This window comes from Danio aesculapii, chromosome 2 (genome assembly GCF_903798145.1).
Source record: "Danio aesculapii chromosome 2, fDanAes4.1, whole genome shotgun sequence".
NCBI lineage: Eukaryota > Metazoa > Chordata > Actinopteri > Cypriniformes > Danionidae > Danio > Danio aesculapii.
In genome coordinates, this window is record NC_079436.1 from 37,237,089 (window position 1) to 37,263,877 (window position 26,789).

A 26,789-nucleotide genomic window follows, 5' to 3' on the forward strand; every position below is an offset into this window, starting at 1 on the left:
ATTCTATAAACATGATCTTAATCAGCAGCTGAAAAAATATTTTTTTTAAATCCGTGAAGCCAAAATAATTATTTAAAAAATAATTGAAATGCATTTTAGGCCTAAAAATTTTGTAAACCTGCCTGTAGAATATAATAAGAGCAAGGGGTGAAAAACCGGACGTTTTGAGGTGAAGGCGTGGCCTAATTTGATTAATTTTTGCCAAAGCCAATAGATCACGACTGGACGTTCTCAAACGGACGCAGTTAGCCAATCGGCAACTTACTGCAAGATGTGGGCGGGACATGCGTAAACAGCTGATGGTTGAGCCGGAGGAGGGCAGTGCGGATAGGGGAGATCACAACAATCAGGCATCATGAGATTTTTGTCCAGTCTCCTTTTGGCAGCTCTTATAGTCGAACAGGTAAGATATAAGAAGACACTGAAAAACCTGTATTCTTTCTGATGTGTTCCTCTGCGGGTTTGCAGTCAGGTAGTTCCAGTTTTATCCAAATGAGTACTAGATACATGGTATGTAGGATTAGCTTGCGGTGGACTTGAGCTCGTGCATGTTTGGGGCCCGCGCGGCCGAGTCCTCGCACACTCCTGTTGACATGGCGCTCTTTTCAGACAAATTCTGATCAAACGCGGGACAAACTGCTATTTTATATGGATCACCATTAACTGTAAACATGTATTTGATTCTGATTGTTTATATAGTAAACGGTTAAACTGTACACGAGTATAGGAGTCGAGCTTTATTGTCATTCTTCTGCATACGAGTGCATACCGGACCACGGTGCTACAAACTTATTAAACATACATATAAACACAACAACAGGTAAAATTACAGATGTACACAGCTAAAAACCATCAGACTGTACACATATCCTACTGCAATTAAGTGGTTATGCTTAAAATCGGAGATTTTTAACGTAATACAAACGTAAACATGCACAGTATGCTACCACTACAGTACAACTCATTTAGTTGGTAGTGTATGTTACCATAATTAATACATTTATATTTCATAATGTAAAAAAGAAATGGCCTCAGACATATAGTTATTTACAGCAATGGAAAAATTAAAATGACTTGAAATTTCTCATTTCAATGTAATTGTTTAGTCTGTATACTAATGATGACATCTCTTCAAAAAATGTTGTGTGCATAAAATAGCAAAAGGTGCCATGTGTTCAGAGAGATTTTACATGTTGTTTTGAAATATCGCTGCTACTTAAGTTTACTTAATAATTAGAATTTAGAAAAGGAATTATTTGTTTATTTGGCAGGGACAGTGTACATTCATTAGCATTGCTGCAAATACACCAGAATTAGCCAGAAGGCTGGGCAGATGTTAAAATTGTTTGTAAAATTGCAGTTAAATAGATCTTAATAAAAACAAGTATATGTACAAAATAAACTAAAAACACCAACATTATATAATTGAGATGAGAGTAATTAAGACCTATTTATACAACAAATCATTAAGATGGCAGGCACAAGTGGTAACACAACAGGTTGGTACAAGCTAATACGAATGATGGCACGTCTGATGTTCTATAAACCAGATTTTTAAATGTTTTTTAAACATATTGTAAGTGGTTATTTCTCTGATGCTCCCAGGGACAGAGTAATTGGTGTGTTTTTAATCACAACAAATGAAACATTCTTTTTTTTACTTTATACAAGGTTTTATTGGTGTGTTGTGTATGTGTATCTTAAGCACATGTAATTATTGTCCAGAGTTGCAGAAAAGGTCAGTTATGATGTTCTCTAAAACATAATATTTTTTACAACATAACCTTTCACAGTAGCAGCTGTGTTATTATCAGTCTATTTTATAGAAACAAGCAGATTTAAATAGCTCATGAGAGACAATGATTTTATTTCAATACTACAATAATAATTCTCTGTGTATTTTCTATGTAGTTTAAGTTTTTAAAATCTCTATGCAACGTTGTCACCTTTTAACTGTAGATTTAAATGCATCTTCTTGGCTTCCTCCAATTTTCAGCGGCCATTTCTTTGGACAACAAGGATGAAATGCACAAACTGGTTAACAAATATCACAAGCTTTGTCTTTTCTGATTGACAGGTTTTAGGTGAATATGGCATGGCTCATTTCAGCGATTGGGGGAACATTAACGGCAAAGATTACTGCATATTCTTCAACTCTCAATGGGCTCGACTACCTCAGGACCTCAGTAAAGCCGTTAGTAAAACAATTTACTATTATAGACACACACAAACATTTTTCAGACTGTTATTATTTCATAAAAGTGAACATTCTTTTCGATTAAAGATCAGTAGCAATGTTAACAAACTGATATTGCATAGTACAGTTTAGTAACACTTGCCCCACATTAACTTTTTTCGAATTTTGGTAATAGACACGGCTGCTGACCTATGATCTGACCAGTTCAGTGCTGTGCTCACCTTCTGATGTACCTGAGGGTGGCTTCCCAAACAGCATCCCAATGGTGATGAGAGGAAATTGTACTTTCTATGAAAAAGTCAGACTGGCCCAGATCAATGGTGCCAAGGGACTTCTGATTGTCAGCAAAGACAGACTGGTAAGACACTGTAATGACATTAATGCCTCTATGAACATTCAAGGAAACATCTTCACAGATGCCACACCAAAATGATCTTGTTTGAAATGATTTACAGACTCCACCCTCAGGCAACAAGTCCCAGTATGAGGAGATTGGCATCCCAGTGGCCTTGCTGAGCTATAAAGATATGCTTGATATCAGTAAGGTAATATATAAAACAGAAACTGTTTGCTTTTAGAATTAAATCGCCCAATAAATTTATGTTAAAGTTTTTTTCTCCATTTGCTTGGGATTGGGAAAAAAGATGTAAATAGCAGTGGGTTGCACCGGCACTCCTGTCACATCTCGTATATCCAACAGATTTCTTCAAAGTTTTAAACATAAAAAACAGTAGCCATCCAAAGAATGGAATTAAACTGAATGGAGTATCGAATAAAAGATTAGCGAATAAAGCACTGCTTCCATCCAATGAGTAAAATAGAACAAAAAATCACTTCCCGATGAACTGGAGCGGAATATCAAAAAGAAAAATGGAATTTGCTGCGATTCCATTTTTCCTATATAATAAATTACTTGAGTCTTAGAACACAATACAAAATTAACACCAGGGCTCACAAAATCTGGTAGCAGGTGTCTCTGGGTATTGTTTTCTGTCAGGCTGCCAAAATCTATCTACGCCGTGCCTGGTGGGCTACCTAAATTTTGGTAGTCGGACTGAAAAAAGAATACGCTTATTTCACACAGACACCATTTTAAAAAACAAAAGTGAAGATGCAGTGGGAAGAAACCCAGGAGTATAGGATCAGCACTGTAAAAATTACAACAACTGCTGTGGACTACAAACCTCCAGCTGTTGCCGCGATTTCAAAGTGCAGATATGGTGTAAATACTACTTTAATATTTTTCAGTTGAGTTTAATTTAAACAATTAAAAGAATATTAGGAATCATCAAAATCATAATCTCTATAAGAGTAATACACTTAAGCATGTATGCCGTAATACACTTAAAATGTATGGTGCCACGCAGCGCTAAACATTTCAGAATTCTAAACAAAGGTTTCTATCAAGGTACACCCTGGTGCCGCAAGTTGACGGCGCTCAGCCACGACTCAGGACACTGTTAATTTCTCTGCCACGCCACAGAGCAGATTAATTTCATGTTAAATATCATGCGAATGTGCGCGTCTGGTGTGTGATAGTTTTAATTGTCATGTGCCGTGTCTCGGCACCGAGCGGCGCTTCTGGTGTGTGACCTGCTTTAAGTGTCCTACTAGGCTTTAAGGTAAACACCGCAGGGACGCTTCCAAGCTTCAGCCTATGTAACCCGGTCAGGGATAAAACAATGCAGTCCTCTGTAGCACACCCTTGTGTTGTCTTTAATAGTGTTGTCCCGGTGTTTACTAGTGCTTAACAGAAATGACTGTGATTGGCCGTGAAGGTTATTTGTTCACTGCTCTTCACAAAGTGCAAACATGGATACTGGAGTGTTTTAAGCTGTGAAAATCAGTTGATTCATCAGCAGATCGCTCGTCTGTGTTTGCACTCAGTAAACATTGGTGAAGTGTGGTGAACTGATGACCTTCACGGCCAATCACAGTCCTTTCTGTTGAGCACTGGTGAATACTATGGCAAATCAGAGGTGTTTAAGAACGCGCTCAACAGCGCTTAAATGTTAACAGGAAATTGACATATTTTTTAAAAAGTACCGAAATTCAGTATCGTGACAAGTCTTATATAGTGAAAGAATCAGTTCAGTAACTTGAGTTTGATAAATTGCATCTAAAAGGTTTGCTTGGGAAAGAAAACGTTAGCTAACTAACTTAGTGCCCCTAACTTAGCAGAAAATGGGTCCGATATCGTTTTTTATTTTTACTATCTATTCAGAAAGGACCTTCGGGTCACTTAGAAATCAGTGAAATGACAAATTTGTGTCAGTTTCTCTTCGGTAATAAAATATACAGCCAGGTACACCGACACCGTTCTTGTGTGACTCCAGGTGATAGTACTGGTTTTATTCCCACCGCAGCCTCGCTTTCGCATTTAAACATGGTGACACATTCAGACACAGGAAGGTGTCGCGGACGCCGCCCTCTCTATTCTGCCGCCCTAGGCGGTCGTCTCTATGGACACGCCGGCCCTGACTAGAATGCTACTATACAGTCCAAGTCAGAAACACCCATGATTAGTTTACCTTTTGAGTTTGAGTCGTTTGTTTATCATGTGACATTATGTAAAGAGAGATGACTAAAAAGCAAAGACTCAAGAAATGAACGTATCAGATCTTTTTCCGGCTCTAAATGCATATGATTGGCTTCTGTCTTTCACATGATGACCAAACGACTCAAACCGAGGACACGAGAGATAACCGGATCAAATCGTTCTCCGGCTCTAACTGCATTTGACTGGCTTTGGTCTTTCACGTGATGAACGAACGACTCAAACAGAGGACTCAAAAAATTAACGGATCAGATCTTTTTCCAACTTTGACTGCATTACAATTGGCTTCTGTCGTTCACATGATAAACGAACGACTCAAAGCCAATAGGGGAATCAAATGGAACTACTCTTCTACTCCATCTGCTCAAATGTGAGGGTGCGCAAATGAACAAATCACTCCCTGAGAGGACTCATTGTTCTCGAGTCGCATAAAAGAATCTTTCTAGAATGACCCATCACTAATTAGGGCATTACATTCATTTAAATTGTATCAAACTCGTTTAAATAAAGACAATGAATGTACTTAAGGTGTTTCTTTCTCTCTTCTTTGTGTCTCTAGACATTTGGGGAGAAAAGGCAGGTGGCCATGTATGCGCCCAACGAACCGGTGGTGGACTACAACATGGTGCTGATCTTCCTGATGGCAGTGGGCACGGTGGCTATAGGAGGATACTGGGCTGGCAGCAGGGACATTAAAAAGTAAGAACTGTGCCCTTTTAGCATTGTGAGCCCTTGAGGCACAGGCTGCGAGATGAATAAGTCATGAAGCTGACAGCGTGCAGAATCCGTTTAACTAAACCCACATCTGTGTGTGCCGGCAGACGCTACATGAAGCACAAGAGGGACGATGGTGCTGAGAAACAAGACGAGGAGATCGTTGACGTCACCCCCATCATGATTTGTGTGTTTGTGGTCATGTGCTGCTCCATGCTGGTGCTCCTGTATTTCTTCTATGATCAACTGGGTAAACAAAGTATCCCATTATTTGTGGTTTTCAGCAGTTCTTTGTCTGAGCTTGATGATTTAATTCATTCCTCTACAGTGTATATGACTATAGCTACATTCTGTCTGGCGTCTGCAGTCAGCCTGTACAGCTGTCTTTGGCCCTTTGTCCGAAGAATACCATTTGGGAAATGCAGGTTAGATATGCTCATGAAAAAAGACTGAAATGAGTTCCTTTTTGCTTTGTTGTGAAGAAAAACCTTGTGTGTTGGCAGGATTCCTGAAAATAATCTTCCATACTGTCACAAGCGGCCACAGGTGCGCATGTTGATCCTTTCGGCCTTCTGTATAGGAGTCAGCATAACTTGGGGAGTGTTCCGCAATGAAGACCAGTAAGAATGGTTAACCACTTGAGGACTTGACATTGCCTACGTTTACATGGACATCAGTAATCTAATTATTTGATTTAATCTGAATAAGATGACAGTATGATTAAGGTGTTTACATGAGTTGCTTTTCCTGTCATGTTTCCGTTTTACATGTTATAGCACAATAACGTCATTATGTCACCATTCGACGCTAGTTTACTCTGGCATTTCACACAACAGTTCCTGTTCGTCATAGAACCATAAGTGATTTTGATAAGTTTCTTTTGTAATTTTGCGACAAGTTCAACTGAAGTTAATTTCTCACGCTATGTGCAAACAGACGACGGCAGATACAAATTCTCAAGCAACAGGCCACCTCTGTGGTCAGATACTATTGAGTTACGTTCACTAACTTTTCATTCATGTCCCCGTGACAAACTCAGAAGTACTGGATGAGCACAGTAATCGTTTCCCGTTTGCGCCAAAAATGTGCTCTCTTGCTTGAAGCCATTCTTATTTGTTAATCATCAAACGCCTGACAACTGCTGTGAGTACGTCTTGTTACAAAATGAAGTGAAAAAAAAGTACTACAAAACGGTAATAGCTTGATTAAGGGTGCTTCCACACCTGTAGATCGATTGTTTTGTTCTGAAACAATGATGAAATTGTTTCAGTGTTGCATTTTGTTCTTGGTGCGTTTCGCTTTCACACTGCAAAGTTTCTAAATGGCCAAAAGAGCTAAAACATGTTAGGTGTGAGTAAACTCTTCTCACTTTGGTCAGAGTTCCAAGGTTTATTTTTCAGAGTCTCGCTCAGCTGTCAAGCATCCTTATTTTAATTTATGACGATGAGCAATAAGACATTATAAGCGAAAAGCTTCATTTTTAATGGTGACACCAACAGACATCGTCACCAAATTTAAATCAGAGGTAAGACTTTCTCAAACATAGCCTTTGGCTAGAATTATGCATTATAGGCTTTACATTATAGAGAGAGATAACAGATAAACTAAGACTGTAGTTCAGCGAATGTTTGGATAAACCGCTCTCGTTAATAGTTCACCATGCTTTCACTTTCGTATTTGACATGAAACGCACTTTTACAGATAAGAATGACATCCCACCCTAATCATCATTCTCTCTTCATATACCATATATGCCTTATTACATATCCATAATACACTGTGGTATAGCCTGGTTCGTTAGTTTGTTGGATTGTATTGCTTTCTTACTACAATCGATCCGCTCCAGAGTTCGTTTCAATCAAGTCGACACCACCTCATTTAGGTGATCTCAGACTGATTGTTTTTTCGCGGATCCGAGCACGATTGCTGGTTTCACATATGCCAAATGAACCATGCTAACAGGGGAAATGCGCTAAGTTCCAAAACAAAAGTCTAGGTGTGAAAGCACCCTAAGGTGTTTATATGTCTGTACAGCACTTCAATAATATTACTAAAATAGGAATACTCTACGTCTTAATCATAGACGTAAAAGATATGGACATAGTATCCGTGACGTCACAGATTTCTGAAGAGCGCAAATGAAAGTACATGTAGGCGTGGCCAACCATCGCCATTTTGTTCGTGCGTCATCGCACCCACCGGGAGTGACCAATTAAGGGCAGAGCGTGAGCAGAGCTACAGATGCTAGCATTCTGCTTAGACAGGCTTTTCTTTGGGAGAAACGCTTAATACTTCATTACCTGCGACTCGTTTGTGTTCTGACCACATGTGCTTGGTTGTACACTATATCAATAAAGTGTTTAGACTTTTAAAAACACTGTTGTAATACATCGAGCCACTAAGCATTGTTCTTATGAGGTTTTTCTACAGGAGGAAAACTCAAATTACTTCCAAACACTTCAAATATAGTCTGTGTTAGTAAATGCAAGACTCTTGATGAAATCCAGCATAACACTGTATGATAACGCTTCAGATGACTGTTTTAGAGCCTACAGCTAATCAATCTGTCAGATTCTGGCATACATTACAGTTCTAAAGAAAATATAAATGATAAATGATTTTAAATGAAACAAATACATTTATAGACATGGTATAAGTATAAAATTTCACTCACCTGGGAAATGGAGGCCACGTGAATAGTTTGTGAGCACAATTAAGTGCAGAGCATGCCATATCATCTAATAATTGTAGGAAATAATTCCAAAAAGCAACTGAGTGTGTAAAGCCACATAAAACAAAACAAAAAAATGATGAATATGCCGAGTTCAGTGGCTAATAAGCTGAGGTGAGGTGATGGCGACCAGTGAGACCTAGCTGTCTCTCAAGTGGCCACGCCTTTAATTATGCAGACCTAATATAATCAAAACAGATCAGTTATAAAAAAAATTCACCCCCTCACAGTTGTCATGAACAGTAATATTAGCTATTTGCACCAAAATCGTTCTTTGTTACAGGCTGTAAACACCTTTTTTCTGTTGTAAAGTTGGCCATTTTAGCAGTGGGGTCAATAGAAATTTGCTCTATTATGGAGCCAGGACTAGCGCAATTTTGATGAATTGCAGTTTCATTTACTCCCGTATTTGCTACATGAGGGAGAGCAGGAGGTTGCCGCTTGGTCTTAATTTGATTTCTGTTTAGTTCGATTATGACTTTAGTCAGAATAAGGTAATCAAAAATCACTGTTTACATGTTAGACTCCTAATCAGAGTACTGTCTTCATCATATTAAAATTGGATTATTGTGGTCCATGTAAACGTACTGCTCATCAGCACTATATATGATCAAAAATTCTGTTCCCTAGATGGGCATGGATACTTCAGGATGCATTAGGCATCGCGTTCTGTCTCTACATGCTAAAAACAATCCGGCTGCCCACTTTCAAGGTCAGTTTAAAAATGTTGGTGAACATCGCTGATTATTTGCATAAATTTCTCATATGGTAATTAAGATTATCTGCAATGTTTTTCCTCTCATTGTAGGCCTGCACTCTTCTGCTAGTCGTGCTTTTCGTTTATGATGTGTTTTTTGTTTTCATAACACCACTTCTGACTAAGGTTAGAAGATCTTTCTTTCATTTTTAACATTTCAAATTCATGCAGAGCAGTGTATTATTTAGCTTGTGTTGTTTTTTTGTGCAGAGTGGGGAAAGTATAATGGTAGAGGTGGCGGCTGGTCCCTCTGATTCCTCTTCCCATGAGAAGGTAGGAAGGTGTATTTTTTTTTTTTTTTTTTTTTTTTTTTTTGGTAAATGCATTTTTTTTGTAATATTCTGTGGTGCCAATTTGCCCATATGTGCCTCCATTAGCTTCCTATGGTGCTGAAAGTGCCCAGGTTAAATTCATCTCCTCTAGTCCTGTGTGACCGGCCCTTTTCTCTCCTTGGCTTTGGTGATATCTTGGTACCAGGTAACTCGCTAATACTTTTGCATGATGAACAGATTCCCAGGGTTCATGGAAAGAAATAGACAATGCTTGAACATTTTAGCAAAACAGAATTTAAAAAAATTGCCATTTTAGTTCTGTCTTAGGTTATGGTAAAGTACACTGCTGATATATTCTCCAATAAAATATTACTCTGATAAAAGTGTAAACTCCTCCTTGACTTTACATTCATTTTGTTTCCACAGGTCTGCTGGTAGCTTACTGTCACAGATTTGATATCCTCATGCAGACTTCTCAAATATATTTCCTGGCCTGCACTATCGGTAAGACTACGTTGTTAAATTCAGATATGTTTAATGTTGTAATGCACCTGGGCCAGGGGTGTAGGTTTGCAGTTTATCAAGTTTTAGGCCTGTAGCCAAGGGGGGTTCGGGTGGTTTGAAAGACCAAAAGTTGGATTACCATTATTATTTTTGAATTTTTCTTATTATTCAAATGGCCAAATTCTGACTGAGGAAAGTTGAATATACTGGTTAGTTTGTTATTTGCCTGTAGGCTTCAGTTTTTAATTTAAAACAAGTTTTAACAGAGTTCTAAAAAATATAATGATAGATGATGATAAATTTGTATTTTAAAAATAAGTATCTTTTCATATTTTAATAAAAATTTTCATTATTTATGTAACTGATATATAAAACTTAGTTTAAATGCACATTTGTAAATAAACACTTAAAATAGTAAAATAGGATGGTAAGCAATTTGACAGAATGGTTGAAAATATTTTTGGTACATCAAAAAATGTGGTTGTGATAACCATCCGACAAGCTAATCCAGACAAAATTTGTTCTTAAAATGTCAGTAAAAAGCAATATTTATACCTCATAATTAAATAGAAAATGAGGGGAATAACTGCAAAATAGTTTAGTTTTTCTGAAAACAAATAAGCACCCCTTTCAATAAGCTGTATTTTTTTCTGACAAATTGTTTCAACTGAAATAAGACATGCTACTCTGAGAGATTAGGAGAGCTGACGGGGATCATATACTGTACTTTAGCTGTTTATTCTGCAGTTAGTTTTCAGGGCATATTATTCAGACTATATCAGTCTGCTATAACAACAGACTGCATTAAAGCAGAGGAAAACATAAGCATTAACGCCATTATCATGATGGACTCATTCCGTAGCGAACTAGCGTTTAGCCTATGTGACTTACACTTTCGTTGAAAAAAGCACCTTATGTCCACCTTTTTTTTGCTGCCGCCATCCTCGCTTGTGTGTCACCCAGCACACCTTATTTCTGCAAGGGAAAAAAAACAATCCACCGCTTTTGACGCTGCTTGTATCTGAAGGCAGCCACAGCCTCTCACATGATAGGAGGGAAAGGCACAGCCAATCAAAATGCCCATATGCGTTTTGGGGGCGGGAGGACTGGAGGAGAGAACAGGTGCGTTCGACTTCATGCAGCGCTCGAAATCTGTCAAAGCGGTGCATGCTGGTTAGAAATTTTGTCCTGATTGATGCTGTACCGATGCCATATGACTGTCACATGTGGCATTAAAGTACCGCGACAGCGCTCCGAGATCAGACAACTGATTTAAGCTGCGGTCACACTAGGCTTTTCTCCCCATAGACTTCCATTCATACGCACGTGAATGCGTCAGACCGGAAATGCAAGGTCATGCGTCAAGTTTCACAGGTTGCTGCGGTGCAAAGTTCAGCTTGGTGAACTCTGACCTGCGAAATCGCATCACTTGACTGCATGAGACCAATCGAGGATCAAAACAGGACCTCTCTGAACTGAAATTTAAAACATGGAGCAAATTGCTTGCTTTTTTAATGCCAAAACATCTCGTTTAATCCCGCCTCTTTTCGCAGCGCCGTATGACAGAATTTTGCACACAAACTCTAGTGTGACCGCAGCTTCAGGCCCTGCAGCATCTGAAGAGCGACTGCACGAGCTCTAATAACGACAGCGACATTACACGATTGGCTGAGTTCCCCGCATGACAACAACCACGTGTGTTTGAGGTTTATTATTGGACAACTTCTGTCTCACAAATTTCATACGTTTTATACCATATTGTACACATCATGCTTATTAAAAGACTACAAATATTTTACTGCAGTAATCATGTTTTGTTAAATAATCTGGTTATAAAGTCTAGCTTGTTTGCACAGGTTTATTTTCGACCTTTTTTATACAGATTATTTACTGCATTCAGCTCCATAAATGATTTAAATGATATATTTTAGTAAATAACCTAAATATTAATTCAAATAAGTCTTACAGACTTGAAATAAAATAGTTATCATCATTGATTCTGCCACCCTAAAGGTTTCTTAACAAATTAAGTTAAAGAACTATTTTATTAAATAACTATGAAATGATTTTTAGGATTGTAAAATATATATATATATATATATATATATATATATATATATATATATATATATATTTATTTATTTATTTATTTCCTGTCTAGCCGTTTATACCTGGTCTTTCTGGGAAACTTGTACTTCAATTGTCGCTCACTTATTTTAGGAATGTCCTTTTGTTCACATTTTTCAGAATAAAGTGGTTTTTTTTTTAATATGCTTTCATTATCCAATATAATCTTACTCATTGTTTAAGACTTAATCAAAACACCTTGTTTTGGGTTTTACATTAATATATATTGGAAAGTTTTATATCTATAAATGTAAAGCCCTTTTTAGCATATTCAAACAAGATGTATTAGCCTAGAGAGATGTTTAAACACCTAGAATTTGTGCTTATTGCTTTGTATTTAATAGGGCTGTTCGTTTTTGTTTATATTACCCTCTCGTTTCTCCTTATTTCTCTCTTGTAGAGACTGTATTCTGTTTTATTTGTAAATCTTTTGTTGTTCTAAATAAAAAACAAATAAAAAATTATGATGACACAGTATGATCGGTCATCATGACTGCCGCAACTTTAAACCCGAAGTGTCCGGCTGTCCGGCTTGACAGCTCCGTTTTCAACTCCGCCCCCGCCTGCACTCGGCTAATCTCGTTGATCACCGGCTGCAGCTGTGCTTCATGTCGAACGCACCTAATGTCATTTAACCTACGTTGACAGCGCAATTTTTATTTAAGTGGATTAAATTATTGGTGGGGACATTTCTATGGTAGCTGGATATTGGTGGGGATGCGTCACATCCGTCCACCCTAAATCTACACCCCTGACCTGGGCTGGCATACACTACTTAACAGTATTACTTATTTCTGTGCTTGGTTATCTGCCTGCACTGTAAAAAAATTAATAACAAAATGTCAAGACAACAAATATTTTATATTGCTTTAAATTATTTTCATAAGTTAGTCAGGTTTCAACCAATTTTTTTAAGTTATACAAAGTTTAACTTAATATTTTTAGTCAGTTTGAATGATGTAAGTTGAGATGACAAGAAAAGTTAATTTGATTCAACTAAATCTAAGGCAACAAGAATTTTTTAGTGTGTTAAATTTGATGTTACGAAGAACAAACCTTGCAAATGTACACCATTCTGTAATAATATGAAGACACTCTGTACAAAATAGACACAATGGTGGCTCAGTGGTTGGCATGATTGCCTCACAGCAAGAAGGTCACTGGTTTGAGTCCCGGCTGGGCCAGTTGACGTTTGTGTGGAGTTTGCATGTTCTCCCCATGTTTGCGTGGGTTTCCTCTGGGTTTCCCCCACAGTCCAAAGACATGCGCTATAGGTGAATTGAATAAACTTAAATTAGCCATAGTGTATGAGTGTGTGTGAATGAGCTTATGGGTGTTTCTCATTACTGGGTTGCGGCTGGAAGGGCATCCACTGTGTAAAACTTATACTGGAATAGTTGGCAGTTCATTCCGCTGTGACGACCCCTGATAAATACAGGACTAAGCTGAAGGAAAATTAATAAATGAATGTGTACAAAATGACCTAGCAACCGATTTTGTGTGAAATAGACGTCTCAACGTAGACAGCTTGGGCAAAACAAGGCTAAACTTAAAAGGGCTGTCAGTGAAAATCTAATAGACATCGAAGAATAGCCCAAAACTAGACTAATGGTCTAATAGACAGATCAGACATACTCATATATATATATATATATATACATACATACATACATACATACATACATACACAGTCATTCATTTCTGTTTATTTGATGACTAGTCTAGTTTTGGCCTATTCTTAGATGTCTATTAGATTTTCATTGACAGCCCAAGTTGTTTTAGTGAAGACGACTATGTTTAGACATCTTTTAGAAACAAAAAAATGCTTGCTGGGGAGCTTTTCAAGTTGAAGATGAAATTGGAACAGAAATTGCTCATGAAATGAAGGAGTAGAGACTTTGACCCTGAAACTAGTGTTCAGTACATGACGTCCTCTGCTTCTCTGTTAAAGACTGAATCTGTTTTCTGTTTGTTTAGGCTACGGCATTGGTCTTCTCATCACATTTGTGGCTCTGACTCTGATGCAGATGGGTCAGCCTGCCCTCTTATACCTGGTGCCTTGCACACTCCTCACCAGCCTTGCAGTGGCACTGTGGCGCAAGGAGCTGCCGTTGTTCTGGACGGGAAGTGGATTTGTGGTGAATACCAGTTTGATATGAGTGCCTTCGGTTGGAAAAGTTCTAGAGTTATGTACAGTTGCTAGAATTACAGTTGAGTAAAACCACCCACGTGCTTCTGTTCCGCTTTTATTTCGCTCTCGTTTTTACTGTGGGTGTTTCTTTTTCTTTAAAGGAGGGGTTCGGCGTCAGCTTTACGAGTTGAACTTTAAATTTCCAATGCGGATAACTGTCCTTACCACAAAATCTCTCATTTACATACTTTGAGATTTGTTTAAAGATCCCACAGATTCTGCAGTACGACATTTAATAGGGATTTTGAAGGATTTTGACAAATGCCTGTTTGATTGAATCTATTGAATTCAATTCAAAAATATATCATGTTTTTCTCTAAATCACTGTAGCAGGAAATTCTGTGCTACAGACTATAATACATGACTGTTTGTCATTACTACGGGTTAATAAACACCAGATCTCTCCTTTAGGTGTGGTACGAGATCTGTGTTTGTTTCATTTCCTCTGCTGTTTAGCTAACAATGTTCATATTTTGAATCAAATAATAATTAGCCTGGACATTCGATTGTATTTAATTGATCTGTGGTGATTTCCTGTGTAATGTACAGCTATGAAAAAAATAGAAGACAACTTTAAAAAAATAATTGAATGGATTTATCAGGTAGAGCTATGGGGAAATTGTTTGGTAAATCGATTCTGTGATTTTTATTTTTATTTTATTTAAATTTTTTTCTCTCTCTCTTAAATCGATTTAATATTTTTGCTGGTATCCAATTTCTTACGAATAACACTTGAACAGAAAATAATTACTAATTATAGTTAAGAATCTAAGTTAAAAAAGGTTTAAGCAAAATACAAGAGTGTTGATAGTGAGCTGTTTACATTCATTTTGTGACAAAAAAGCCAGTTTACATGACTGAACACTCAACCGCTCTCTCACTGATGAGCATTTGTGTGTACAGTTAAAACACGCCGAGAGTGCCATCGGCTTTTATAAAAATTTCTGAATCGATGCAAAATGTTTATTCTACAATATAGTCAGGATTATTCCATCATATATTGATTTTAATATAACTAAAATTACAACTTACTCACACCAGCTCTGAACTGCCAATCCAGAGAAACTCCACTTTTCAAGCGGTCTCTTATTAGAATCTGATCCTTTGACCCATGTCCTCTCCTCTGAGTGTTCGATGCTTCACTAAGTCAGATCAGGAATCATTTTCTCATTCTTAATCCTTAGCAGTAATCCTTAATCCTAATTGATTCTAACCTTTTTGTACTTTCAATTGGTATTGGCATTACTATAGAAATGTACACATACACTACCATTCAAAAAGAGGTCAGTAAAATATCTTTGGCAGTGAAAAGTGAATATCTTAAAATATCTGGTACATCCAAATATTTGGTGCTGTTTGAGGTTGCACTTTTTAATTTGAACTTCGTACACGACCACTAGAAAAGGATATTTTCTATGCTATGAATACGAGTAGTGTGAATGGTATTCAGCTACACTTCCATTGATAAATTCTCTCTCGTTGTCATATGGGATATTAATATGTCACTTCAGAACTTAAGTGGAACCAGTTGGTCACCCAGGGACCAATTTCTTGTATACCATTTTTTCAAATATTCTTGGCTTAGATACCGTTTTACGTATACTATAACAAGTCGGGAAGTACGGTCACCAACAAAAAATACAGTAATGTTACACTTTGAAATAAAGGTTTTCTTTTTTCAGCATCATTACTTCAGTCTTTCAGAAACCATTCAAATATGTTTACAATTGCAAATAACTGCTTAATATTTTGTGTAAACTGTGGTGGTACTTTTCATTTTCTTTGTTAAAGGACGTAGCTCATTTATTTGAAATAGATTTTTATTTACAAATCTTATTGACCTCACATTTTGAATGGTACGGTGTATACAAATGATTTCATATATTTCTAATTGCAATGATTATTTGCTTCTCATCTTCTTGCTCTCATTTCCTCCTCAGCCTCCTCCTATAGTCATGGAACAAATCAACTGTACTCAAACCCCGGGACCGTCCACAGATGAACCCCCATCCAATCCAGAGCCGGCAGCCTCTGAATCCACTAATCAGTGTGAGGATCCAATTCCAGCAGCCCAAGAGGAAGTTCCACATCTTACAGATGCATCTAATACATAAACACTTGAAGGATTTCTTCTATTTTCTTTTTTTTTTGAAAGTCAGTTATATATCTGACTGTATATGTAATAGACTTGAGAAGTTTGAACATCTCAGTGCACTTGTTTTAAGCCTTTAAAATTGTTTTCAAACGGAAGAAAACTAAGAGGAAACACAACATCGGCTGTGCTTCATCCAGCTTGTTCATGTTTGATGGTGTTATGAGGGCAATTGATAGACCGCTTTTAAGGAAATCCGCTCTGTGTATATTATATTTTTTGTAAATCAGCTGTCAGTAAATAAAACAAAGAGCAGCTAGACATTTGAAATCAAATGTCGAGAAAATTCAAGACAATTTTCTATTTGGCTTCTAGTTGATAATGCATTACTGATTGGTTTTGTCTGTATCGCAGCACTGAAGTATTACTTCCTTTAAAAAAATGGTGCTAATAAGGACCGACTGAACCAAAGGCATCGGGAATAATTCATTCGCTTCATCCTCTTTTCTGAGATGCAGTATGAATGGTGTGGTTGATGGTTTGTAGGTTGCAAGGCCACATGATTTAGTAAAAACTTCCTTATGGCTTTGGAATGTGATTTCAGCTTTAGTTGCATTGGACTAGATCATATTCTCATGGCTTACTGAACGTGCTGTATTTAGATTGTGCCGTTGAATTGATGGAAGGGACATTTGAGACCTCAAAACAAAGCGAAACTGAAGAGCGAACATCTTTTTAAGTGCAGTTTTTAAGCATACTTTATTGTCCTTCAGTTGACAGTTTTATAGTAGACATTTTGTATTTGTGGTACTGTTTTTCTTTTTTGGTTTTCAGTGTAAAGCACTGCTATGTTGTATGATTTAATCAATTCATCCAATTTATTTAAAATGTTTAATCAGGAAATCAGTTTGACACAGTGTTTTACTTTTTTTGGGGGGACACTGGGTTTACGTGGAATGACTTTGGAGGAACTGTAATGTTTATTAATACTCCTGCAGTCTGGAGGTCGTGTGTTGTAGATCTTCAGTTGTGTATGCTGAAGCTCTCGATTAGAGATCGACATATGCTGTAAAAGTGTGATTTTTTTTTTTTTTCTGGAAAAGTTGTTGCAAAGTGCACATATTAAAGGATTAATGCATTATGTTATCCATGTTGTATTAAGCTTTAATGAGACGTTACATGTGAAATACTTCAACAGGATGTTTCCTGAGAAGAATGGAGTCGTAAAGTACACGTGAAAGTGGATTAAGCGCTGTTGCTAACGTTGAAGTAACACAGTTAACATTATAATATGGTAAAATCATTACGTAAAGTTGATTTAAGATTTTTATTCGATATGATGTTTAGTCGTCTCATTTCCTGTTTTTCTGTCCCAAAACGCAAGAACTCGTGAAACAGCAACTCACTGAAGACTTTTCTCATAGCATTTTATGGCTCGTCGGATATAAATAACTGTTAAATGCGACTTGTTAGACACGTTATCCATTTTGTTTGCTCATGCGGTTTAACGTTACAACGGATGGCTCGTTTCCTCATATATATATAGTACAAACTGGACATTAATACAGGCAAAACCAGCAAATGAACGAATCCACATAAATACATGCTATTATAACGACAAACGCAAGACTTACCTGTTCTCTCAAGTGAATTTGAAGTCGTCTCCCACCATCGCGCACAGACCAGTCACGCACGCGCAGAAGAGCGTGTGGTAAAAGTTATGTATAGGAAGTACTTAAATAAATTACAATCATAAATTGATGTAAAATATTATTTTGATCAATTTAGTTTTATGATTTTGCATTTAATTTTTGTATTTATGCTAGTGTATTTCAGACAGACTCCACACAGAAATACCAACTGGCCCAGCCAGGTTTTGAACCAGCAGCCTTCTTGCTGTGAGGTGACAGTGCTAACCGCTGAGCCACCATGTCACCTGTCTTTATTCCCTTATTCCCACACATTTATATTTGTCATACTAATGTGCTTATCTTAAAAAATTTGATTATTTTAATCAAATTGTTAATAAAGATCTTAATTTTCTTTAAAGATTTCCACAGACCTGCAAATATACTCTATTTATTTATAATAATAATTGTATTTTTTATTAGTAAATGATCACTTCTACTTCTGCAATGGATTGGATTTTATAACTAGCCCAAGTTGTACCATTTAACTGTTGCAGATTCATTTTGCTAGAGAAGGGGTTTCAAAACAAACAGATCATCCTAGTGTCCAAGCAGAACATCACATTGTGTAATCTCATTATTATATTTTTTTTAGTAAAGACAAACGATGTAAAGTAAAACTGAGCACACATGTTTTATGTTTGTTCATGTCACTGAGCAGTTAACAAGCACTTAAAAGTGCATCAATTTCTCTTTTGGAGAACCAAAAAAAAAACAGCATTTGCTCTGCATCATTTATAATGTACAGTTGATCATTAAGACAATTGGTATTTTCTCAAAATAAAAATGTACAAAATAATCACCCAACTGAATTGTTTGCGGTCTAACAGCACAAAATAAGCCATGACATTGAGTAGTGAAGCGTATCTATCCCCAGTCAAGGAAAAACATTCAAGGCTATTTGTTCTAAAACACTAGAATATAACAAGTTTCCAGATGACAGAAGGAAAACTGGAGAGAAACCCAGAAAGGACATTTACACTTTAAACAAACCGTATTCCACACATTAAATAGATCTACCATTAAAAGACTTTCCAGTGTAATGCTTAGAGGATCAAACATCCCTGAATTAAAAATCACAATAAATAACTAAAATCGGCTATTTACATGAATGACAAATTATTAAAGACTGCTCTGCAATGGACCAGAACACAGATACTGAGAGATACTGTTAAGACTGTACTGTTAAGACCACACAATCTTTATAAAACAGACTTAATAAGAGCCATTAAACTCTCTGGGTTAGGCATGATAAAGAGTTTCCTCCTAAATAGATTTTTTTTTAACCAACCGTGTGAATGCTCCATATCAATTCAACTTAAGTCAGAATAAAGGCAGAAAAGTATTGATTACTATTCTTTGAAAGGCATGAATTCCTCCAGTGTAGGTCATGTCTGAGAAATAACGGTCGCTCCACATCTGTATTATAGTCACACAGGAGAATTAAAAGAAATAAATGTCTTCTGCATTTGGGCTGTCTTTGGTTTTACGATGTCCCGAATGGGTGCTGTGTGTGCTAGTAGTGTGTGAGTTATGACTGTGGTTGTGCTTCCGGCTGGGGTTCCCCGAATGAGAAGAAACGGAGCTGGACAACTTATCTGGATGGGTAAATAAATCTGCAGAAACATCACATAAATGTATTTACTAATGCAGAAAGAGAAGTGTGAGTGGTTTAAAGAGGTTTCTATCTAAGATTGAAATGTATGGTGTGTTATCTCATTGATTGGTAACACTTTACAACAGTGGTGTATTAGTTAAAGTTACTTAAAGCATTTACTAACATGAACTAACACAGATACTGTAATAAATCTATGGTTCATTGTTTGTTCATGTTATTTAAAGAAAAATAAAGTTATTCGTTGTTAGCTCATGGTGCATTAATGTTAACAAGCATTTTCATGTTAATAATGCATTAGTAAATGTTGAACTATGATTAATAAATGCTGTACAGATATTGTTCATAATTAGTTCATGTTTATTATTAGTTCATTCAATACATTAACTAATGAAACCTTATTGTAAAGTGTGACCCATTGATTTTTACTGCCAGTGTGTGAGGAGTTTGCAAAGACAATTAAATAACTGGACTTCTGACTATGTGAATGGGACCAAATTATAAATCAATGGTTCTGAGTCACCTGATGCATAATATTCACCTAATCAGCACTAATGACAGTGTCTGAATGTTTGTAATCAGTATACCGCCCACACACATATGCACATACACATAAACAAAGTATTTCAAACTTATATTATCCTCCAAGTACAAAATGTAAAAGAACTGTTGTGGGTATTTTAGGGAATTTGATCACATTAGGTTTCTTGTATATTACTTTGATGCAAATATTTGCCCACCAAAAATCTAATCGCCCAATAACAACTACAAAAAAAAAAAAAACAGCTGAAAACATGAGCCGAAAAAAAGGCTATGCTGGTTTCACTCTCAATACAGGCCAAGTCACTGCGTGGAGTGAATCGGCTTTCAGACTGGACACGGAAAAGCTCTGCCATATGAAACCCATTCACTTCAATGGCTTGTGTCGGACATAGGGTTGTCACGATACTGGAATTCGATACCAATTGGAACTGAAGTTTTCAAAACATCCATTTCCCGTGAACACTTAAGTGGAGCACGTTCTTAAACAATGCTGATTTGCCATTGTGTTCACATGCTCAACAGAAATGACTGTGATTGACCGTGAAGGTCATCGGTTCACCAAACTCACCACTGTTTACTGAGTGTAACCACAGATACAGGAACACTGGAGCGTTTGAAGTCATGTCGATCAGCTGGTTTGACTATAAGCTGACATACGTAGTGAACTGCTGATGAATCGTGGCTTTAAAATGCTCCAGTGTCCCTGTATCTGTGGTTACACGGAGTAAACAGCAATGAGTACGGTCAACCGATGACCTTCGCGGTCAATCACAGTCATTTCTGTTAAGCATGTGAACACAATGGCAAATCAGCGCTTTTTAAGAACGTGCTCAACATCGCTAAAATGTTAGCGGGAATTGGACAATTCTTAAAATTTCAGTACCAATTGGTATTGAATTCCAGTATCGTGATAACCCTAGTCGGGCAATGGCTCACCTGACAGTATAGTGTTCACATCACTATACTGGAGCATTAGGACCCATACAGACCACTGGATGAGAGACCCTGCTGGCCTCACTAACACCACTTCAAACAGCAAAAGCTTCTCTATGTGGTTTCCCATCCAGGTACTAACTAGGCTCTGCTTAGCTTCAGAGAGCATCCACTCTTGGGCTGCAGGGTGATATGATTGTGGCAAGTGCATCAGGATTTTAATTTTGGTGCATCCCTATATATTACTGTACGCATATGAGCACAAGTAATAGGTCATTGACTGCAGTTAACTTAACAGCCACTGTTACTAAAAACAAGGGTTTCTGAACCAAATATCTAACAGAGAAAACAGTTGTATATGAGATAGAAGACATATAATCATCAAATTTACCTGGATGGAGATGCTGAGGACTGCTGGACCTCACAGCCTTTAAACTGCCTCCTTCCCTTCCTGCAAATTTGATGGGAACGAAATGAGACACCTCTATGGCAGCTAAAAGTGAGAAGACATTCAAGCTTAAACACAAATTTTTGCCATAGCCAATAAAAAAAAAACAGCATGAGCCAGTGTTTGTCAATCAGTTGTTACCTGCGCTGTTTGTGCGCTGGTGGGAGTTCCTGTGTTTGCTGTGCTTCTCTTTGCCTTTAGGTTGAGCAGCAAGTTTGGTAGGGATCTTCTGTTGGACGGAGCCAGCTTTGAGGGTTTGGTTGGTGGTGCTAATAAGATGGATGGGCACTTCTGGTTTAACAAGTGAGCCAGTAATGCTCTCTCTGCGTGGGGGGACCAGAGGAGGCCTCTCTGCGAAGCCTGGGGAAACTATGTTGAGTGTGGAATACGGTGGTGGTATCTAGAGAGAAAGACAAGATGAGTCAAGGGTTTACGTACTGTCACAAGTTACTTATATGAAGAGTTTTTTTTTTTATTTTTTTTATTAAGAATTTGAACTGAAATGCCTACATGTTTCCTCATGACAATGCATATAAAAACCATCTACAGAATGGTTGAATTTATAAAAAATAATATATATATATATATATATATATATATATATGTATATATAAAGTGACATTTAAAGGCTTAACTAGGTTAATTAGGTTAACTAGGCAGGTTAGGCTAATTAGGCAAGTTATTGTATAACGATAGTTTGGTTAGTAGACTATCGAATAATGATCAGTATTTCAGCTTCATCCAAGTCTGTCTCGATCACTGACTGCTGTTTATCTGACGTAAAGTATGATGAGAAGCAGACACACATGTGGGAACGGTGGGCGGGGAGAAGCAGCTCAGCTGCTTTTAAAGCCACAGGCTGCAAAAAGAGCTGCAATGTATTCAGACAACAAAATGGGCAGATTCTGGAGGCTATAATAAATTATGTGATGGGTAATTTGAGCTGAAACTTTACGGACATATTCTGGAGACACCAAAGACTTATCTTACATCTTGTAAATCAGATGTTCTCTCTAGTTTATTTAATAAAAAAAAAAAATAAAAAATCACATTCTTTGTTTTACATTGGCACTACATGTGTATAAAATCTGTCCTATCTGTTACATCGTTTCTTCATTTATCATGTGCATAAATTAAACTGTTGTATTAACCTGTATCTGTTCATTTTCAAGTGGATAGACTGCAGGCACATTCTCGTTTTTCTTATATTTCTTCTGCTGCTCCAGCTTTTCTTTCTCCTTCTCCACAGAACGCATGGACTCTCGCAGCCGCTCCAGATCTTGCTGGTATTCCTCTCTCCACTGGGCCAGTTCTAGTTTTTCCTTAGCCAACGTTTCCTCCTGTCTGCTGCATGCCATCTCTCTCTCCCTCAGCTCGTTCTCCCTAGTCTCGGCCTGCAGCATCTGCCTCTCTCTCTCCTGCTCCCACTGTATCTGCTCCTGTCGGCGCTGGTTCTGGAGCCGCTGGAAGTTGGCCAGCTCTTCATGCTGTTTCCGCATGTTCCGGTGCTTTTCCTGTTCCAGGAGAGAGTTTCCCCGTGGTCGGGACATCATCTCTTCAATAGTGGCACGCTGAATCTCGATGTGGCTCTCTAACTGCTGGACCACAGACTGAGAAGGGAAAAAAAAAAACAAACAGATATATTGTGTTGATATGGGTCTACACAGATAAAACCTCCATGAAAATAGTATTAAAAAATAAACCGTTAATAAATCATTTGATAATTACAAGAATGAAATGTGCATTTACAGTTTAAAATACCTGAAGGCTGTAGAGTTTCTGAGACAACTGAGTTACTGTAGAATAAAGCTGCGGAGAAAAAGATTTTGTTAGTATTTTCACATTGGCTGCCATAATAAAGATACAAAAGTAAATTTAATCCTAAAAGCATAAAATCTGGAAATGTAAAACTTTAAAATAATGTCACAATAGTTAATGTCATCTAAGGAAATATTCTTGGGCTAAAAAATTGAAATATAATTATGTTGTCTATAACATAATTTTTTTAATAATAATTTTTTAGGGGTTTTCACCTTTATTGTGATAGGACAGTGGAGATTTAGACACAGGAAAGCATGGGGAGCAAAGATAGGGGAAGGGTCGGCAAAGGACCTCAAGCTGGGAATCGAACTCGGGTCGCCGTGAACACTTACAGTTGAAGTCAGAATTATTCACCCCCTTTGAATTTTTCTTTTCTTTTTTAATTATTTCCCAAATTATGTTTAACAGAGCAAGGACATATTCACAGTATGTCTGATTAAAAAAAAAATTCGGGAGAAAGTCTTATTTATTTTATTTCCGCTAAAAGAAAAGCAGTTATTAATTTTTTAAAAACCATTTTAAGGTCAAAACTATTAGCCCCTCTAAGCTATTTTTTTCGATAGTCTACAGAACAAACCATCATTATACAATAACTTGCCTAATTACCCTAACTTGCCTAGTTAACCTAATTAACCAAGTTAAGCCTTTAAATGTCACTTTAAGCTGTATAGAAGTCTCTTGAAATTTATCTGGTAAAATTTTATTTACTGTCATCATGGCAAAGATCAAACAAATCAGTTATTAGAAATGGAGTTATTAAAACTGTTATGTTTAGAAATGTGTTGAAAAAAAATCTCTCCGTTAAACAGAAATTGGGGGAAAGATGTCACACACTTTATGTCACACACATAATATTAAAATAAATTACTCTGTCTTAGGAAGTACATAAAATACAATCTAGCTGCTAAAATAAAACTGCACATTTTTCAATGCAACTGAAACTGGTTTCAACTCCCATACTTGTCACCATTGTAAATGAATGAGTTTTGTTTTTATTAAATGGTTAACAGCTGGCTTTACCAAGACCATATAATGGCTGACATTGTGATGACTGTAAAGTGGCCTCTTTAGACTGAAAAATTAAACATTAAGTCCTCATAAGTACCTCTGCTTTAGGAAAGAAGACTGAGAGATATGCACTCCAGTTCAGTAGAATCGCATCCTCATCTGCCTAATGGATCAAAAATATACTAGTTAACACCATTTACACAGAAAAAGAGCAAGCGTGATACTGTAGTGTTAGCTCACCGACAGCTCCTTGTTCTCACTGAAATAAAGTTCTCTTAGCTGGGGGTCCAAGTTTGAGTTGGCCACTTGAATTCCGTCTCTCCTTTCCAATAAACTCTCAAAACCATCTAAAAAACAAACAAACAAACAAACATTCTGTCAGTCAATAGTGCTGATAATACAACTTTAACATTCATTTCAATAAATTAATAAAGTACAGATTTTGCTGCAGTTTTTCTTACTTTCAGGTAAAATGTGAGTATTGTTCTCCAAGCCTGTGACAGCATCGGGTCTCTTCAGCACCAGATCCATTGCCTCACTAGAGGAAGGAGATTGGCCATGCTCACACATCACCAGCAAGTTCTGTAAATTCTCCACTGTAGAGAGAGATTGCCATTTTCAATAAAAAATTCACAGCGTTTTAGTATTTTTACACAGTACCATGGTTGGCCGATACTGGTATTTGGCACTGAAACTCTCATCCAGATATACGGACACTGTAACGTTTCAAAGTCATGCAGATCTGCTGGTCTGTCTATAAGCTGACATACAAGCGATCCGCTGATGGATCTTCTCAGATTTGAAATGATCCAGGGTCCGTGTATCTGTGTTTGCACTTGATGAACAGCGGTGAACTGATCCCATCTAAAGCCAATCACTGTAATTTCTGTTGAGCATGTGAACACTTTGGCCAATCAGCAGTGTTTAAGTATGTGGCTCAACAGCACTCAAATGTTAGAGGGAAATCGGCGTTTTTAAAATTTCAGTACCGATTGGTACCGAATACCAGTATCGCCTAACCCTTCACAGCAGTGGCCCAAAGTCATGGCCAGTTTAGGAAAATGTATATCTTTGCATTAATTGAAATGTATTGAGTTAGAGTTAAAAAAAAAAAAAATCAAAACAATGCTATGTACAGGGGTCCGGTCTTCATACGTGGATTACCCAATTAGCTGGATTTGATTATTGACGATTTGACACAATCCAGCATCGTTTCGTTCATCAAAAATCATCCGAGAGTTGTTGTCATAGCAACAGGTAAATGGAAACTCAAACCTGCTCGGGAGCAGGCTTATTTCATATAAACAGGATTAGATCAGGTCATTTCAAGCAAAGGTAATACTGAAAGTATGTACCGAATTCTGATATTTTCTTACAGTAGTAAGCTATAGATTATATAGACTGGGGAATACTTTTTAAAAATTAAATGCAATCTACAGTCCGAAATAAAAATACAAAAACTGCCACGAGGGTGTTCTCTCCCCAATGGGTTCAAAAAGAACATTTATTAATATGGACTTTTTAGATACAAACGCGTACTATTTTGAAGGTACCGACTCAGTTTTAGTACGGTTTGTGTATGAAAATAGACATGCACAATATTTGACTTGTCGTTTTGTTTTTTGTTTTTTATAAAAGGAAAGCAATAATAATGCAGTCTTGCACTCAACGTTGTAGACACCTACCTTTACAAAATGCTTTTTTGGTGCAAAATGTATTTAAACAGCCAGTTATGGCTCACTCCACATGATTAAGAAACTTGAATAGGCCTAGGCTACTATAATATAGAAAATCTGCTAAAAATAAATTAAATACATTGCTAACTACTCTTGACACATGAAAGTGTAAAGCCTGCAGCCCACAACAAATGTGTAAAGGTATTGTGTATCATATTTAACTAACATTACTATAAATTTTATATAATTTTGCTCACATGGATAATTGAATATTAATCAGATGATGTCATTATGATGCTGTGCCATCAGCCAATCGTTACATTGCTGATTGTGATTTCGAGGATTGATAAATCTGTCTCACAACACACGCAGTGATCTCAGATCAGTTTATCCTGACATTTTAATCTGATTCGCAAACTTGTTTGAAGAACCAAATTAGCCAGATATCAGTTATCAAGATTACAACATCCAGGATCTGCCAAATCATTTAAACGAGGTGCGAAGAACGGACCCCTGGACTAAACACAATCATAATAGGTCCAGAGATTTGAGTTTTTTTTAATTGTTTTTTTTTTTTATCAGCTGAGAACTCTTGACAAGTTTTTAAAATTCATGCGGTCATCAAAAAAGCAGTAAGCTTTGTAACTGTGAAGTGTAAGCCTCACCATCCTTCAAGGCTCCTGTGAGAAGTCGTGCGCACTGCAGGGGCTCTACTGCATTCCCACGCAGCAGATGGCGCTCACTCGTCGAGGTGTCTGAAACACCCGTCACTGAAGCTGAGATGCTGTGGAATAACTTCAGCTTCTCTGTGAGATGCTGCTCTATCGAGGCATCATGCACACACAGCTTTCCTACGAGGGGGGAGGGGGGTTAGGTTACAACTGACATCTGCTCATTTTACAGAAGTGAAACCGA

At 37.2% G+C, this 26,789-nt stretch overlaps 2 protein-coding genes across 5 annotated transcripts in view; one reads left to right on the plus strand and one right to left on the minus strand.

The window, feature by feature from the left end:
* Window positions 1-291: 291 nt before the first annotated feature.
* sppl2 (signal peptide peptidase-like 2) lies at window positions 292-17,288 on the plus strand. Of its 2 annotated transcripts, none has more exons than XR_008839362.1 (15): window positions 292-403; window positions 2,078-2,194; window positions 2,373-2,555; window positions 2,653-2,742; window positions 5,314-5,453; window positions 5,576-5,718; window positions 5,797-5,893; window positions 5,972-6,088; window positions 8,830-8,911; window positions 9,008-9,082; window positions 9,167-9,229; window positions 9,334-9,433; window positions 9,655-9,732; window positions 13,837-14,069; window positions 15,991-16,079. XR_008839362.1 is itself a non-coding variant. In XM_056478555.1 (15 exons), the coding sequence occupies exons 1-15, from the start codon at window positions 356-358 to the stop codon at window positions 16,162-16,164; spliced, it is 1,668 nt and encodes a 555-aa protein (XP_056334530.1). In that variant the 5' UTR covers window positions 292-355; the 3' UTR covers window positions 16,165-17,288. The 2 variants fall into 2 exon arrangements, 1 of the variants encoding a protein (XP_056334530.1); XM_056478555.1 differs by having other exon boundaries at window positions 13,837-13,997; window positions 15,991-17,288.
* A 1,152-nt stretch (window positions 17,289-18,440) lies between these two features.
* Window positions 18,441-26,789, minus strand: part of arhgef18a (rho/rac guanine nucleotide exchange factor (GEF) 18a) — a 33,484-nt gene continuing 25,135 nt past the window's right edge. For 2 of the 3 annotated variants that reach the window (XM_056478577.1, XM_056478570.1), the window contains exons 12-20: window positions 26,540-26,725; window positions 24,660-24,794; window positions 24,439-24,545; window positions 24,296-24,361; window positions 23,131-23,178; window positions 22,521-22,979; window positions 21,511-21,769; window positions 21,313-21,414; window positions 18,441-19,446 (exon numbers count right to left, since the gene is read on the minus strand). In XM_056478577.1, the coding sequence (XP_056334552.1) occupies window positions 19,274-19,446; window positions 21,313-21,414; window positions 21,511-21,769; window positions 22,521-22,979; window positions 23,131-23,178; window positions 24,296-24,361; window positions 24,439-24,545; window positions 24,660-24,794; window positions 26,540-26,725 (1,535 nt within the window). In that variant the 3' untranslated portion in view covers window positions 18,441-19,273. The remainder of the gene's footprint in view (window positions 19,447-21,312; window positions 21,415-21,510; window positions 21,770-22,520; window positions 22,980-23,130; window positions 23,179-24,295; window positions 24,362-24,438; window positions 24,546-24,659; window positions 24,795-26,539; window positions 26,726-26,789) is intronic. The other variant, XM_056478585.1, reaches the window with a different exon arrangement.